Source organism: Octopus sinensis, linkage group LG25 (genome assembly GCF_006345805.1).
Source record: "Octopus sinensis linkage group LG25, ASM634580v1, whole genome shotgun sequence".
NCBI lineage: Eukaryota > Metazoa > Mollusca > Cephalopoda > Octopoda > Octopodidae > Octopus > Octopus sinensis.
In genome coordinates this window covers 25,854,699-25,869,443 of record NC_043021.1, presented here as the reverse complement: position 1 = coordinate 25,869,443, position 14,745 = coordinate 25,854,699, and the positions used below count along the sequence as shown (strand labels likewise).

At 38.6% G+C, this 14,745-nt stretch overlaps 1 protein-coding gene across 4 annotated transcripts in view; it reads right to left on the bottom strand.

The window, feature by feature from the left end:
- LOC115224200 (probable serine/threonine-protein kinase nek3) overlaps positions 1-14,745 on the bottom strand; it is a 143,232-nt gene that overhangs the window by 8,522 nt on the left and 119,965 nt on the right. For 3 of the 4 annotated variants that reach the window (XM_029794964.2, XM_036513253.1, XM_036513254.1), the window contains 3 exons: positions 13,370-13,487; positions 6,662-6,873; positions 3,670-4,306 (listed from right to left, as the gene is read on the bottom strand). In XM_029794964.2, coding sequence (XP_029650824.1) covers positions 3,670-4,306; positions 6,662-6,873; positions 13,370-13,487 — 967 coding nt within the window. Of the gene's footprint in view, positions 1-369; positions 1,006-3,557; positions 4,307-6,661; positions 6,874-13,369; positions 13,488-14,745 lie in introns of those variants that run through there. The other variant, XR_005003795.1, reaches the window with a different exon arrangement.

Here is a 14,745-nt window from a genome sequence, read left to right as displayed (position 1 = left end):
ACGACCACAATAATAATAAATAGAATATTGCTTGAATGTTGCTGAAAAACTATGAAATATAATGAAGTGAAGACGCTTGATTGCTGTTTCCTTGTCTGTAAAGAGACAGCCCAACGTTTTCCCTTGGTACTTCAGACATCTACAGCATCTCATTAATATTTTAAACTCTCCCCACCACTAATTATTTTGAACACAATGAAATATTTCCTCTCTCATCCTCTCTATCTCTCCAGGCATTTTATTTATTTTTTCTCTTTTTTCGCAGCCTCATCAACATTTAAAGTCTATTTTCCATGCTGCTAAAGTATAAATTGTGGACTGATGGAGTTATGGTTGTGGTCACAGTGAAAACTAATATCTGTCCACTGATTGTATGATATTGTTTAAACAAACTTTAAATTATGTAAACAACACCCAGTTAATCTGGTTTCCTATTGTTACTATGGCAACTACAGAAGTGGTCCCTCTCACTTATCTTCTCTCTGGTCAAGTACTTTTTATTTAGGGGATAGTGAGAGAGCAGTAGGTCAAAGACAAACTGGTTTCATTTCATTCCCCCACAAAATAGCATCCTACCTGTTTGACCATTCCATTTGAAACCAAGTAAATGATGAGAGAATAAAAGGTGATATCACTTGAAAATCATTTATTTGTAGAAGGGCAGTGGACAGGGCTGGCTCAAGGCACCAGCAACTCGAGCAGTCGCCCGGGGCACCATGTACTTTTTAGTCTACATTTTCAGGTTTTCTCCTTGTGAAAGTTTTTTAAAATTATACTTGTAAGGGTGCTGGGGCACCAGCAACCCTAGGGCCAGCCCTGGCAGTGGATTAGCAGAATTGATAGAGTAGTGAACAAAATGTCTTCTGGCTTTTGATGTTCTGAGTTCAAATCGTGCCAAGGCTAACTTTGCTCTTTGTCTCCCCAGAGTCGTTAAAATACCATCCAAATACTGGGGTTGAAGTAATTGACTAACACTTTCCCTTGAATTTCCACTCTTGTGTCTCTATCTTTTATCTCTTACTCATTTCAATTGTTGGACTGTGGCCACACTGGAGCACTGCCTTGAAAAATTGTAGTTGAACAAATCCCCTCCAGTACTTATTTTTAAGTCTGGTCTCTTTTGCTGAACTGATAAGTTATGTGATGTAAACAAACTAACCAGCAGTTGTTGACCATTAGTCAGGGAAGACAATGACACGAAACACACACACACACACGCACATGCGCGCACACACCACACACACACCACACACACACACACGCACACACACACACACACAACACACACACACACAATGGTCTTTCACTCAGTGTCAATCCTCTAAATCCACTCAGAAGGCATTGGTCAGCCCAAGGCTATAGTAGAAGTCACTTGCCCCAGGCATTACACAGCAGGACTGAACTCAAAACCAAATGCTTGCAAAGTGGGCTGCTTAATCACACAGCCATGACTTCTCCTAAAAGTATAAGTTGTGAAATGCTGAAACCTGGGATTGAACAAGGGAGCTTTAGGTCCCCAGTCCAACACTCTCCCAGCTGAACTAAAGGTACACATATCTCCAGTCTTTTCAACTCAAGCCAAATATAATTACTACAGGAGGTTTATTCACTTGAAAATATGGGATGTCTTAGTTTCCAGGAGGGGAAGAAATATCTAACATTTTGAAAAGGACTTTTTACTAGATTGTAGTTACCAATGAAGAATTCTGACTAAAGCGTCAAGACATTTTCTCTACTTATGGTAAACTTGCATTCTTTTACTTTTTCAACTCATTTCAATCAAATGCTCAAGCTTTTAATATCTGAAAAGCACTTCTTACAAGATAACATTAGCTTTTGGTGTACTGAAAACAAGCTGAGTTTTTATCTATTTACAACTGTGATCTGCAGGTCAAAACATGTCAAATGCTGCTCTCAAAACTTGCTGGTTAACTGCTATGATTATATGTGGCTTCAATGAAGTTATACAACACCTTTGATGAATGAAAGAAGTCATAATGCAGAAGGTCACAGGGTAGCAGATAATAGCATCATAGCGTAGTAGGAAAGAGTGTCATTTTATGGCAAATAATAGTGTCATAGTGTAGCAGATGACAGTGGTATAGTATGAATTTAAAACCAATTGTACTAAGACCTTGTGATACTGCATATACATCATCTGATTGGAAATAATGTATGAATTCCATATAATGTTGTCAAAGGGAGATGACCAAGAAGTACACTTGATAGGAAAATATTTGACTGTCACCTTGTGGAGCTTGAGTTCAAAAGTGCAGCAAGTAAAATTTGGTTAGTCTATTTTGTTTAAAGATACTTAATTATACACACAACCTCATTTCTCTTTACTTACAGGGAAAAGATACTGTATGATTTTCAGGTTGTTCGGGTTCCATTGATGACTGTATCCAAGTAGAATTCAAGGGAGACTGGAGAAGTGTTCTCTACCATTACTCTCTCTCTCTCTCTCTCTCTCTCCCTTTCCCTCTCTCATAGTCAAGATGAAAAGGTGAGTTCAGCCCCAAAACAAACGAAACACTGGCGCCATCATATACTACACAACCTGCTTACAATAGTGATCTGATGGGGGAGTTGCTATGGTTGTTCAACCTGCTAGAAATAGGTGTCAAATTCCCTTAAACATCCTACCATCATATCATCTTGAAAAATGGATAGAGACAGATTAAATGATATAGTACATGATATACAAACAGACAGGATGGTCACAGTTGGATTGCCTTTAATTATAAAGTATCCTTGATCAAAGCTGAGCTAAAGCTAAATACTAACAACAATCTGGTGAATTGACAAAACAACGAGTAAGCCTCTATGTCAGTGGTTTTCAACCAGGGTTCCGCCAGTATAGTCCAGGGGTTCTGCAAGAAGTTACAAAACTGCTAAAATCGGCAGTAATTTTTAATTCTCCTGTGCAGATATGTGTGCATAAGACTATTAAATTATTGCACAGGGGTTCCTCGAGCCAGTGGAATGTTTCCTTGGGGTTCTGCTCCAGCAAAAAGTTTGAAAAGCACTGCTCTATGTGATTATTCAAACAGAAATAGCAGCAAAATTCCACCAAATTACTTGTTATTGTTTTGAAAAAGGGACACATCGAATATAATATAGTTCTAGATATCTCTAAAAGTTAGGGTGTTCTTGGTTGAAACACCTCTGACCATAGTTTTATCTGAGCAAGTTAATTTGGGTGAGTGGGTGAGAATGAAAAATCAACAGCAGCTGCAAGATGATGATGATGATGATGATGATGATGATGATAACAACAACTGCAACAACTATGAGACATTTCACTGCTTTTGAAATTAATTAATTAATCCTTGTTTCTCTGCTGGGAGGATTGATGTAAGAGAAAGATTTAAAGGTGAACTAACTCTTTTACTGCAGGGATCACATACATCCACTCAAAATTACATTTCCCTTAACTGCAGAAAGCAGTTTTATATACTAATCTATCTTTTGTTGAGGAATGTCATGTTTGAAACCATTTTCTGTTGAGATATGTCAAGTTTATTGAGGCAACGTGACATGCAGAAAATGCCAATTCTATTTTTGGGTAGAAATTTAATATCATTCCTGGAATAACCATGACATTTAATTTCATTGAGAAAGGGTTAAGAATGTGAAAATGTTAACAAAATAGTTGTATATACCAACCTGTATTCTGTGTGAGATTTGAAGAATTTGACCTATTCAACTGTAGAAAGTCTTTTGAAAGGGATGATATTGAAGCTCCATGAATATTCTGTGATCCTTTGGGATCCATCATTTTCCTGGAGTTGTTTAAAGCAGTTATACTTCTTTGAGGTGGATGTTTAGGTGACCAAGGTTTGTTGATATTGTTGTTGTTGTTGGAATTACTTTCTGAATTCATTCCAGGCTGAGGAATGTTGTTTCTGGCTACAAGAGCAGACCTCAATGGTGGTTTTTGGTGCAGTACATTAACTGGTGCCATTTTAGCCCTGGGAACCAATTGTTCTGCTGAGCTATCATCAGCTAACTCATCACTTCTAATTTTATTGGAATGATTGTTAAATGAAGATTCTTTTTTCAGATTTCTTAGAGGTGCTGGAAAGGAAGCAGCAACACTGTTAAATGGAATTGTCATTTGTGGTGGTGGTGGTGGTGGTGGTGTTGATGGTGGTTGCTGATTTCTATGGAACAAAGATCTTGAATGCAAAACTGAATTCTGGGGAGATTTCTGTGAATCTAAAATTGGAGGTTGAACTGTACTTGGATAATTGAGGGCTTCATTAGTCAAATTATAATTTTTCACCATATTTTCTTTGTTAGCCTATTAATTAAGAAAAAGAGAAATTATTTGGCAAAAGGGGGCCGATAGAATAAGTGCCAAACTTAACAGGACGCAAGCATAATTACTGGGGGGGGGGTGATTTATTAAGCTAAAACCTTTCAAGGTGGTGCCCCAGCATGGTCGCAGTCCAACAACTGAAACAAATAAATTCACTGAAAGATACCAAATGCAAAAACAATCAGGGTGTCAGTGGTCTCAAAATGGTGAGATAACATTGCAGAAGCTTTCAGAGCCAGCTTGAATAATGGCTGGACAATGAGAAGTCTAATAATTTATTTAAAATGAAAATTAAATTATGTGGCGTAGCAAGTTTAAGAGTGAGACGGAGGGAGTGGGGGGAGGGGTGCTCGACAAAAAGAAATTTGAGAAGGCACTAGTTACCTCCCTTGCAATAAACGGGTTAATATCAAACCTACAGCCACCCCCCCTCATTCCACTCACTGTTGCCAAGCAACTATTTTTAAGGAGAACATAGTTAATATTTGATAGAAATTTGACTAGCAAATGGCAAGAGAAAGTGGAGAGCATCAAATTAACTTTGTAATTTCTGAATTGATATTATTTCATTGTGCTTAGGTTTGGCTTAATTAATCTGGGTTGACACCATTAATCACTTGTTTGGTGTACATGGAGGCTATGGGTGTGTATGGTAAGTAGAATGATGATAGATGAAGACAGCTGCAGTTCTATGATGAAAACGACCCCCCACCACCAGCCGTCCAGTCACGTGATCATTTACCAATCAAGCAAGCACACAGCCAGATAGACTTTATTCTCATCAGGAAATGCATCAAGTAAATGGTTGTAAATGTCAAGTGTTTCTTTGGTGAAGAATATGCCACTCAACAGAGATTGGTAATTTAGTGGTTTCAGAATATAAAAGCTAGATGAACTCAGAGACAAATGACAATCTGCAGGAAGTCAACATGGAAACTGAAAGAGGCTTGAGTCAGTTGCAGACTCAAAGAAGTTTGAGTTGACATCTATGAAAAAAGGAGAAAAAGAGACTTATAACATCATCATCGTCATTGTCGTCGTCATCATCATCATCATCATTATTTAACGTCTGTCTTCCAAGCTGGTATGAGTTAGATGGTTTGATAGGATCCAACGAGCCACAAGGCTACATTGTGCCAGCTTTGGCATGGTTTCGAGGAGGGCTGGATTCCCTTCCCTTTTGGCCAAAAGTACTTTTCGTTGGTCTGAGTGGACTATTCTCTGTCTGTTATGACTTTAGTTGGTAGCACAACAACCTTTTATCTTTTGCTTGTTTCTGTCATTGCACTGCTGCCATGCTGGGGCACCGTCTTGAAGGGCTTTTTGCCAAACAAATCGATCACAGTGTTTGTTTTATTTTTAAAGTCGGGTACTTATTCTATTGGTTCCTTTTGCTAAACAACTAAGTTACATGGATGTAAACAAACCAACTCTGGTTGTCAGGTTTTGTGGGAGATAGACACAGATATAAACAGACACACACATGCGTGCATGCAATGCATGTGTATACACATGTGCATACGTACACGCATAATGGGCGTCTTTCAGTTTCTGCCCACCCAATCCACTTGGAAGGAACCCAAGGTGCTGTACAGTGGGACTGAACCCAGAACCATGTGGCTGGGAAGCAAGCTTCTTACTTAATAATCATGGCTGCATAATGTTTAAGTTTACAAAGTAATTTCGTTTTGACCCTGTTTCTGCTTGCAGTAGTTGCCCCAGTTTGGCTTCCCCTTGACATCCCTCCACCCAATGGTTGATAGAAATAATAAAAATTCAAGATAATTAAACTATTTTAAAATTCAAAGATAAAATTGTGAATGTTTGACCTGTTAATAAAGAGCTCTGTCTGTTCATATTCTGTTCCTTTGTACAGAACGGTGTCTGTGACTGGAACAAAAAGCCTTGAAATGGCTGAGTACAACTAGGCTACAGTAGGTGACACAATTCACTGTTGTGGCCCATGGGAACTCTATGGAAATGATGTGAGTTCAATCCTGCTCTTTGGTGAAAAGCTGACTGTGATACTCTGAAGAGCAGGAAGGGTTTTATGCCTTATCTGCTTATTGATATAGAAATTAGAGATAACCCCTGGTCAGCAGGAGGTGGGGAGGAGGAGGAGGAGGAGGAGGAGGAGGAGGAGGAGGAGGAGGAGAAGGAGGAGAAGAAGAAGAAGAAGAAGAAGAAGAAGAAGAAGAAGAACAACAACAACAACAACAACAACAAACAGCCACAATGGCAGTAGCATCATTACCAGCTGCCTGCTGCCACTGCCACCATCGCCACCACTACTATCACCATCACTCCCCACCCCTCAATACAACTGCTTTTACTTACCCCCAGTGTATTCCTTGCTTGGCCATGCAGTGAGGCTGATATGTATCTCTGCTTTGTAGGAGAGCCAGGAGGAGGGCAGGGCTGGGACATGGATGTCTTTAAGCTCTCCGATTCCCACTGGGTTGGCATCAAATCAGGGCTGACATCTTCATTCCTGGCTAAATCTAATTCTTCCGTTACAGATTCCTGTTCTTCATTAGTGTTTGACAAGACTGCAATAAAATTAAAAGAAAATTAGAATTAGGAAGAGGACTAGTTGCGACCCAACAAGAGACTGAGTCACTGCAATTAAAATCCATCTGGCCATCATATGACCTATTTATTTTGATTCAGGTCAAGTGAGGAAAATCCTGCTTCTGGTACCATGTATCCCAGTACTACCTGTTTCATGGTCAGATGGTGGTCAGTGACTAAACTGGCCTTCACTCTCCCCACCTCACCCCCACTATCTGGCTTGCCAGGTGTGGAGGATGTTGTGGACACTGTGCAGAGCTGAAAATAAGACCTTTCAAAAGATGGAGGAACTCATTGAGCCAATAGCCAGCCGTGCGAATGGTGTCTCATAATAACATCCTGCACGTGGACTGGCAAACCATGCAGCTGGTCTGAGAGTGAAGCCATGAAAACTCCAATGAAAAGCAGTCTGTGCTCTTGAATTGGAGCTGATGTCCGTGAGTGATGTGATGCAGAGGAAGGGGAGGAGGAGGCGGAAGAAGAAGAAAAGCAGCAACAGCAGCAGCAGCAGCAGCAGCAGCAGCAGCAGAAGAAGAAGAAGAAGAAGAAGAAGAAGATCAATGTCTTTATCCTTTATCATTAGACTGTGGCCATGCTGGGCTACCACCATGAAGGGTTTTTATTGAACAAGTCAACTCCAGCACTGATATATTTCTAAGTCTAGTACTTATTCTGTCAGTGCCTTTGCTGAATTTCTTAGCTACAGGGCTGTAAACAAACCAATACCAGCTGAAAATTAGTAAGGTGTGTGTGTGTATGACAGGGACACACAGAGGCACACACACACACAATGAGCTTCCACACAGTTTCTGTGTAACAAAGCATTGGTCAGCCTGGGGCTAAAGTAGAAGACACTTGCTCAAGGTGCTGCACAGTGAGACTGAACTGCACCCCCACCCCCACCCCCGACCACATGGTTGTAAAACAAGTTTCTTAGCCACACAGCCATGCCTATGTTAAAAGTAGTTTATGAGTTGGTGTCATAGTCTATAGGGTTAGGTGTTCTTCCTACCCTAACCACTCTGCCATAAAATATCCTGTCCTCCACATTCTTTCAATGTCGTATTTAAAATATCAAATACAACTGGTATATCATACAAAGTTAAAACAATATAATGATGATGATGATGATAAAGACCACATGACAATATGGCAAGAATGTTCCATTGGGAGCTCTGTGGAAATTACGGCCTACAAAGAGCAAAGACGTGGTATGAACAAATCCCAGAAGGAATCACTGAGAATGAGAGTTGCAAAATCCTGTGGGATGCAATGATTCAGTGCAATCACCTGACCAGATGTTGGAAACTGGACATTGTTGTGGTGAATTAAAAAAAGAAAGAACATGCATGATAGTTGACGTAGCATGACCCGATGACAATGTGAAAGAAGAAGAGAAATTGAACAACTATGATGATTTGAAGTGGGAAATAGGAAGGCTGAGGTCAATAAGGAGAGTAGACATGATACCAGTAGTAATTGGTGCAGTTGGAAGTATCAGCACTCAACTAAAGATTGGTACAAGTTTGAAGGTAGAACACCTACAAAGATAAGCATTGCTTGGAACTGCAAGAATTCTTGGCAGGCTTCTTGAAGCATGTCTAGTAAACAAGTGTCACCTTAGTCTGCCGGCTGTGGACAGCTGACACTTTCCATCATATCCACCAAAATAAGTTGTGAGGGTTCATGATAATAATAAATTCTTTTTAATTTTAGCACAAGGGGCAGGAATTATAAGGGTAGGTGGGTTACTTGATTACATTGACCCTAGCATTTGACTGGTAATTTATTTTATTGGTCTCTGAAAGGATGAAGTCAGAACACAAAGAACTGGAAGAATTGCCACAAAGCATTTTGTCTGATGTGGTAACAATTCTGCCAGGTAAGGTGCACTACAACTCATTGGAAAAAGTTAAAAGAGGGCACAGAAAGTGGACGCATAAGTCGAGTAAAGAAAGACAACAATGAGTGCTAGACGTACATGTAAAGAACATAGAATGAAACGGAAAAAAGGAAAAAGGGTCATTAAAAGAGCCAAAGTCTTTTCTCATTTATGTTTAATAAAAATATGCAAAGCATTAATTCATTAATTATGATCAATAGGAATACAACATGGGTTAATAAGTATGAAAATTATTGAAATGAGATTTGTAAAAGTACAAAAACTGTAGCTGAGAAAATGTATCTATTTGTGACAGTAAATGTACTGAATTTAGACGTATTGGTTTGTCTTTCATTTTTTTTTTTACTTATTTCATAGAACTTATGGTCATACTGGAGCTTTGAAGGGCTTAGTTGATCAAATTGATGCCAGTACTTCATATTTTAAAGTCTGGTACTAAGTCTATCAATATCTTTTGCTGAACCACTAAGTTTTGGGAATGAATACAAACCAACACCAGTTGCCAGGCAGTGGGAATGAGGGGACAAACACACACGTGCACATACATTAATATACACACACACACATAATAGGCATATATTAGCAGCAGAGACAGTATTAAGTGAAGATAAATATAAAATAGGCTTCCACACAGTTTCCATCTACCAAATTCACTCACCAGGCTCTGGCCATAATAGAAGACACTTGTCCAAGGTTTTGTGTTGTGGGAATGAACCTGAAAACACGTGGTTGCAAAGTGAATTCCTTAACAGAAAGCCATGCTTGCGTCTATAATAACAAATATGATGTATGATAAAACCATGGATCAACCAATCTATATACATTCGATTTTGTCCCATTTCAACGGAACTGATTTGCTATGTAGACTTTCTTTTAAGGGACCAAAAAAGTCCAGTGCTAGCAATTTTCTCTCTCTTACCATGTTGTACTCAGATACAAAGGAGTAATGAAGAAGGGTGAATAATTTGTTTAGTCTGAGAGTGGAGCTGGGGAATAAAAAAACCCTCTGCAATAAATAATTAACATGTGTTCTTAGGGTGTGGAATCATTAAGCCAAAAGTCTAACGAAACTAAGTTCTTATTTCTAATTACAAACATAGGCATAGGTGTGACTGTATAGTTAAGAAGCTCGATTCTCAACCATATGGTCTTGAGTTCAGTTCTACAGTGGGGCATCTCTGGCAAATGTATTCTGTTCTTGTCTCAGATTGACCAAAACCTTTTGAGTGGATTTAGACAGAAACTGAAAGATGTTTGTGTGTGTGTGTGTGTGTGTATGCATGTAGGGGTATCTGCATGTGTGTGTGCATGTGTGTGTGTGTGTGTGAATATGTGTACAGACATCTCGAAAGTAAATAGACACTCCTAATTATACCTTATTATCTGTGTGGACACTACTTATGAGTATGATGTCCAAATTAATTAAATCATTAAAAACTACACAGGGCATTATGTTTTTTAAATACTAGATTAAGTATTTAAATGCATCAAATGACATTATTTTGATTCTAGGAATAAATCATTCATAACCCCTCCCCCTCAAAAGAGATCAAAACAAATGACGGTGTCTATTTGTTTTTCAGATATCTGTGAATGTGTGTGTACCCTTGACATTACACGATGGTTGTAAACAAACATCATTATCATGCAAGCAATGTTGTTTGTTTCCAATCCTCCATGAGAAACGCTGCCTGGCCATGCAGAAATATTTATTACCTTGCTTGGAAACAGGTAAAGGTTGGTGACACCTGCCTGACCCAAGCAAACATGGAAAAGTGGATGTTAAATGATGATGGCAGTGTTGATATATCCACATTTATATAAATGTTGTTTACAGAAGATGCTTGTCAATATCCTCAACTGATCTACATCAATAAATACTTTCTGAAAACCATTTTTTACATCAGAGACGGACAACCAGCAGCACAGATGAAGGCCTTTAGGACTTCTTGTATGATGCAGGTTGTTTTATACAATACAAAGTATTGTTTTGACTCGATTCTAGTTGTTAAGATGAACATTGTATTATTAGATGGAAGTGGGTGGAGGCTCCATCAGTCAAAGTTGACCATACATCTTCCCAAAAATGTGGGGGCGCAAAATTCTTTTGATGAAATCTGGCCCACGCATATGTTCTGTCTGTAGCAAGTAGCCATTTTTAAATAAGGTGCCAATTTGTGGTAGCTGGCAATATGACGTAATGTTGTATTGCCGAAGAAATATTATTGTCGTTTTTCCATTGGTTAATATAACTGCTCATATAAGGATTCTAAGAGTTATTTAAAGAATATTTTATGTAATTTCGATTCTTTAAAGTCAAGTTGAGCAGTTATAAAAACCCTGGATTTGGGGAAAAACTTCAGTGTTTGTTGGATGTAACTGAACTCCACGACACTCACTCCTTTGAGACATTGGTGAGTTTTCATGCCATGTCCAAGGAAAATCTCAACATATCTCCATACAATCAATCAATCAATGTTTATCCAAGAGATATGCAGCTGGTTAAATCTGGCACCGCTTGACACTTGTGTCATTGCAGGCTTTGCTGTCAGAACACAAAGAACCAAAACAGATATTGCAAAGCATCATGCATAATTCCTCTAACAGTTTGGGCCAATTCACTGCACTGCTTGCATACTACTGTTACCAGCCATTGTAGCTTACATAACTGTTATAAGGCATTACTGCTTACAGCCACAAACCATTACAGCTTTTGATAATACAATCTTTTTTATCCGTTGTAACAATAGAATCGCTATTTCAAAAAGAGTATTTTTTCTATTTGTCCCAATACAAAATGCATGCTTAGCTGAACAAATACTCAAAGCAGTAAATTATTTCTGATAGTTCTTGTAATAACTATGTTTATTTATTTCCTTTTTATTTATTATTATTATTACTTTTTTTTTTTGTGCCACTCTAAAAGGAGAAACTAGTGCAATTCACATATATCTGATATAGCACATTTTTTCCACAAAAATCACATACTGAACATTGATCCATGAATATTTATATACAACAAATACCTACAAACATATTTATGCAACTTGCTGTTCTATTCTAACGCATGAGCTATTGGTTTATAAAAACATACAAACTGCTTTCTATTTTACTTTGAACTACTGTTTTCTATGACACCTGACCTGCTCTTTTGATATTATATTTATCTACAATGATAATTAACCCCCCCTCCCCCATGATAGAACAGACAAGCATTTAGACTAAAGATGAAACAAATGTTGAAATAAACCCCTTGTAAAATATAATTCCTATTCATTCTACTTAGATCCTTTCCTGGCCCCACATCAACTGTGGCAGCTGGTCATACAGGTCTTATTTAATTAAAGGAGAATATCTGAGATTTTCTTTACCACAATATCTAGGTTAGAAGCTTTTCTGATAGGCAACCCCATTGCAGTTTATATAGATAGATGTTATTCAGGAACAGGGATGACCTTCACCAACTAGCTGTTATGGTCCTATATATAACTGTGGTATAACTTAGTTTATAGACCACTATAACGACATCTTTCCATGGCTTATTCCACTGTTTAAACATGCAGCCATACGACAATGAGACAAAGCAGGCACTACAAACTGGTCGTTTGACATGCTAGAAATAGTAAACAAACCTTTTTCAAATTATACCACATTGTCATGGAAAGAGAGTGACACATCAAATAATATAGTCCTAGGTATAGAATGACTAGGAAGAGGATGGAATGGTCATAACTGGAATGTCTTTCATCATAGGCCTACTCAACTGACTTGGAGTTAAGCAACAGCAACAGTGAGAACAACAAAAGCAAAATATTACAACCACGACAACAACAACAATAACAATGGCAACAACAGTGAGAACCAAACCCACAAATTACTAGGGTCAACAGGGTGGGTGCTGAACTGCAGAATAAAGGGTTAATAATTAGTATCTGAATGTCATCAATGCACCATTGTTTGAATAACCCCCAATGCTCAAAAGTTAGGTTCCAAGGCAAAATAGGATTTACCAGTTTATGGATTAGGAATATCGTTTGATTAAATACCTTTTTGTAAAATTGCAGGGCTGGAATGAAAGCTTCTTAACAGCCAAGAAGACAACACAAAATGAATATAGTGTCTCCTGGTTGAATCCCTAAAAGGGGTAAAAGTGGAGTTTAGGGCATCACATAACTAAATCATCATCGTCATTTGATGTCCATATTCCATGCTGGCATGGGTTGGACTGTGTGTTAGGATCCAATAAGCCCCAATATCTGTTTTGGTATGGTTTCTATGGCTGGATACCCTTCTTAATGCCAGTCACTTTACAGAGTGTACTGGTTGCTCTTTCCATGATACCAGTTTCAAGGGGAAGCCAATTAATTCACAAGTCAAAGGAAAAGACTCCTTTGATCGATTGGGGATTACAGTAAAGTGGGAGATGGCTTCATGTCCAGTGTCAAGAGGCTGAAGTAGGAGAGAGGCACAGGCATAGGTATCTTGCTGCTGCATTATATAAGAACAGGTGGGAGAAGCTGGAAAGAAGACAAAAACAGAAATCATCAGGTGTGAGAAGAATAAAATTTCACCTGGGGAATCTGGTCTGTTTGGTTGTTGTTCTTTATTTTCAAGTGATTCTTGATTTTCTCTAGTTTCATCTTTATGATGCATTGCCAATCTGCTTGCTGTTTCTTCATCTCTGACAATCTACAAAACAAACTAGGCACATCAATACTCTCACTTCTTGGTCCAGTTCTTCTCATGCTGTTGTTGGGCTTTACTAGAAACAATTTGACTTTTTAAAGTTATCTCTACGGATTTTCTATTGAAATTAGAGCCAGTGCTGATTGGTTACGACATTTCATATACAAATATGTCTGTGTAAACAATTTGATCAAAGACAGCAAAATAAGTAATGGGTATATAGGCATATTTCAAGAGTTCTTGATCTTTCTTCAGTACCATATTCCAACCCATTAACCATTCACAAACACATTGCTTAAATATCCACCAAATATACTGATTTTTCATAATAAACACATTACTGGTAATTGTTTACGTACGTATGAATTGATGGAAGGGACACGATATTTCGTTATGCAACCATAAAGTATATGAAAGTTTTAAACATCAATATTGTATTAGCAGTGCTATTCAATCACTTTTTAAGTAAAATGGTCTTGAATGGCTAATGGCTTGGCTGTTGATGCTGAAGAAAGGACAAAAACTCCTGAAATATGTATATACACCCATTACCTACTTTTTGTCTTCATATTGTCAACAGCGATTTGCGTTGGACAAAACACATCGCTAAAATTGCCAAGAAGGCTGAGGGTGTCTTGGCATCACTCACCAAGTCCTTTGTGAGCCGCTCTCCAGCTATCTATCTGCGGCTTTATATAGCTATGGTTCGGCCTCACCTGGAATTTGCATCACCGGTCTGGAACCCCTATCTTTCCCAGGATATTAATCGTCTGGAAACCGTTCAGTGATGTGTAACCAAGTGAATACACTCCATCAGGCATTTGCCATATTCTGAACGCCTTACTTCTCTGGGCATGGATGCATTGAAACTCCGACATCTGGCAGCTGACTTGGCAGACACCCATAAAATTATTAGCCATCTTACAAACAATAACTCTGAGCACCTTTTCAAACTCCACCCGTCTAACACCCGTGGGCATATTTACAAAGTCAGAAAACAGCACAGCTCCCATGACTTTCGGAAACATTTTTTCACGCTAAGAGTTGCTGAAGCATGGAACAAACTGCCGGCATCAGTTGTTAGTTGTTGGAGCACTGCATCCTTCAAAACTTCCATGCTTCCTGAGATTCGCCAACACTACACCTGATCTTCTCCCCTCCATACACATGCAAGCATGTATCTGACTCATACACTGTTCACTTTCCAGACATTTCTACATTACAGCATACACTTTATATGCACTTTCTGTCAAGTTGCGGT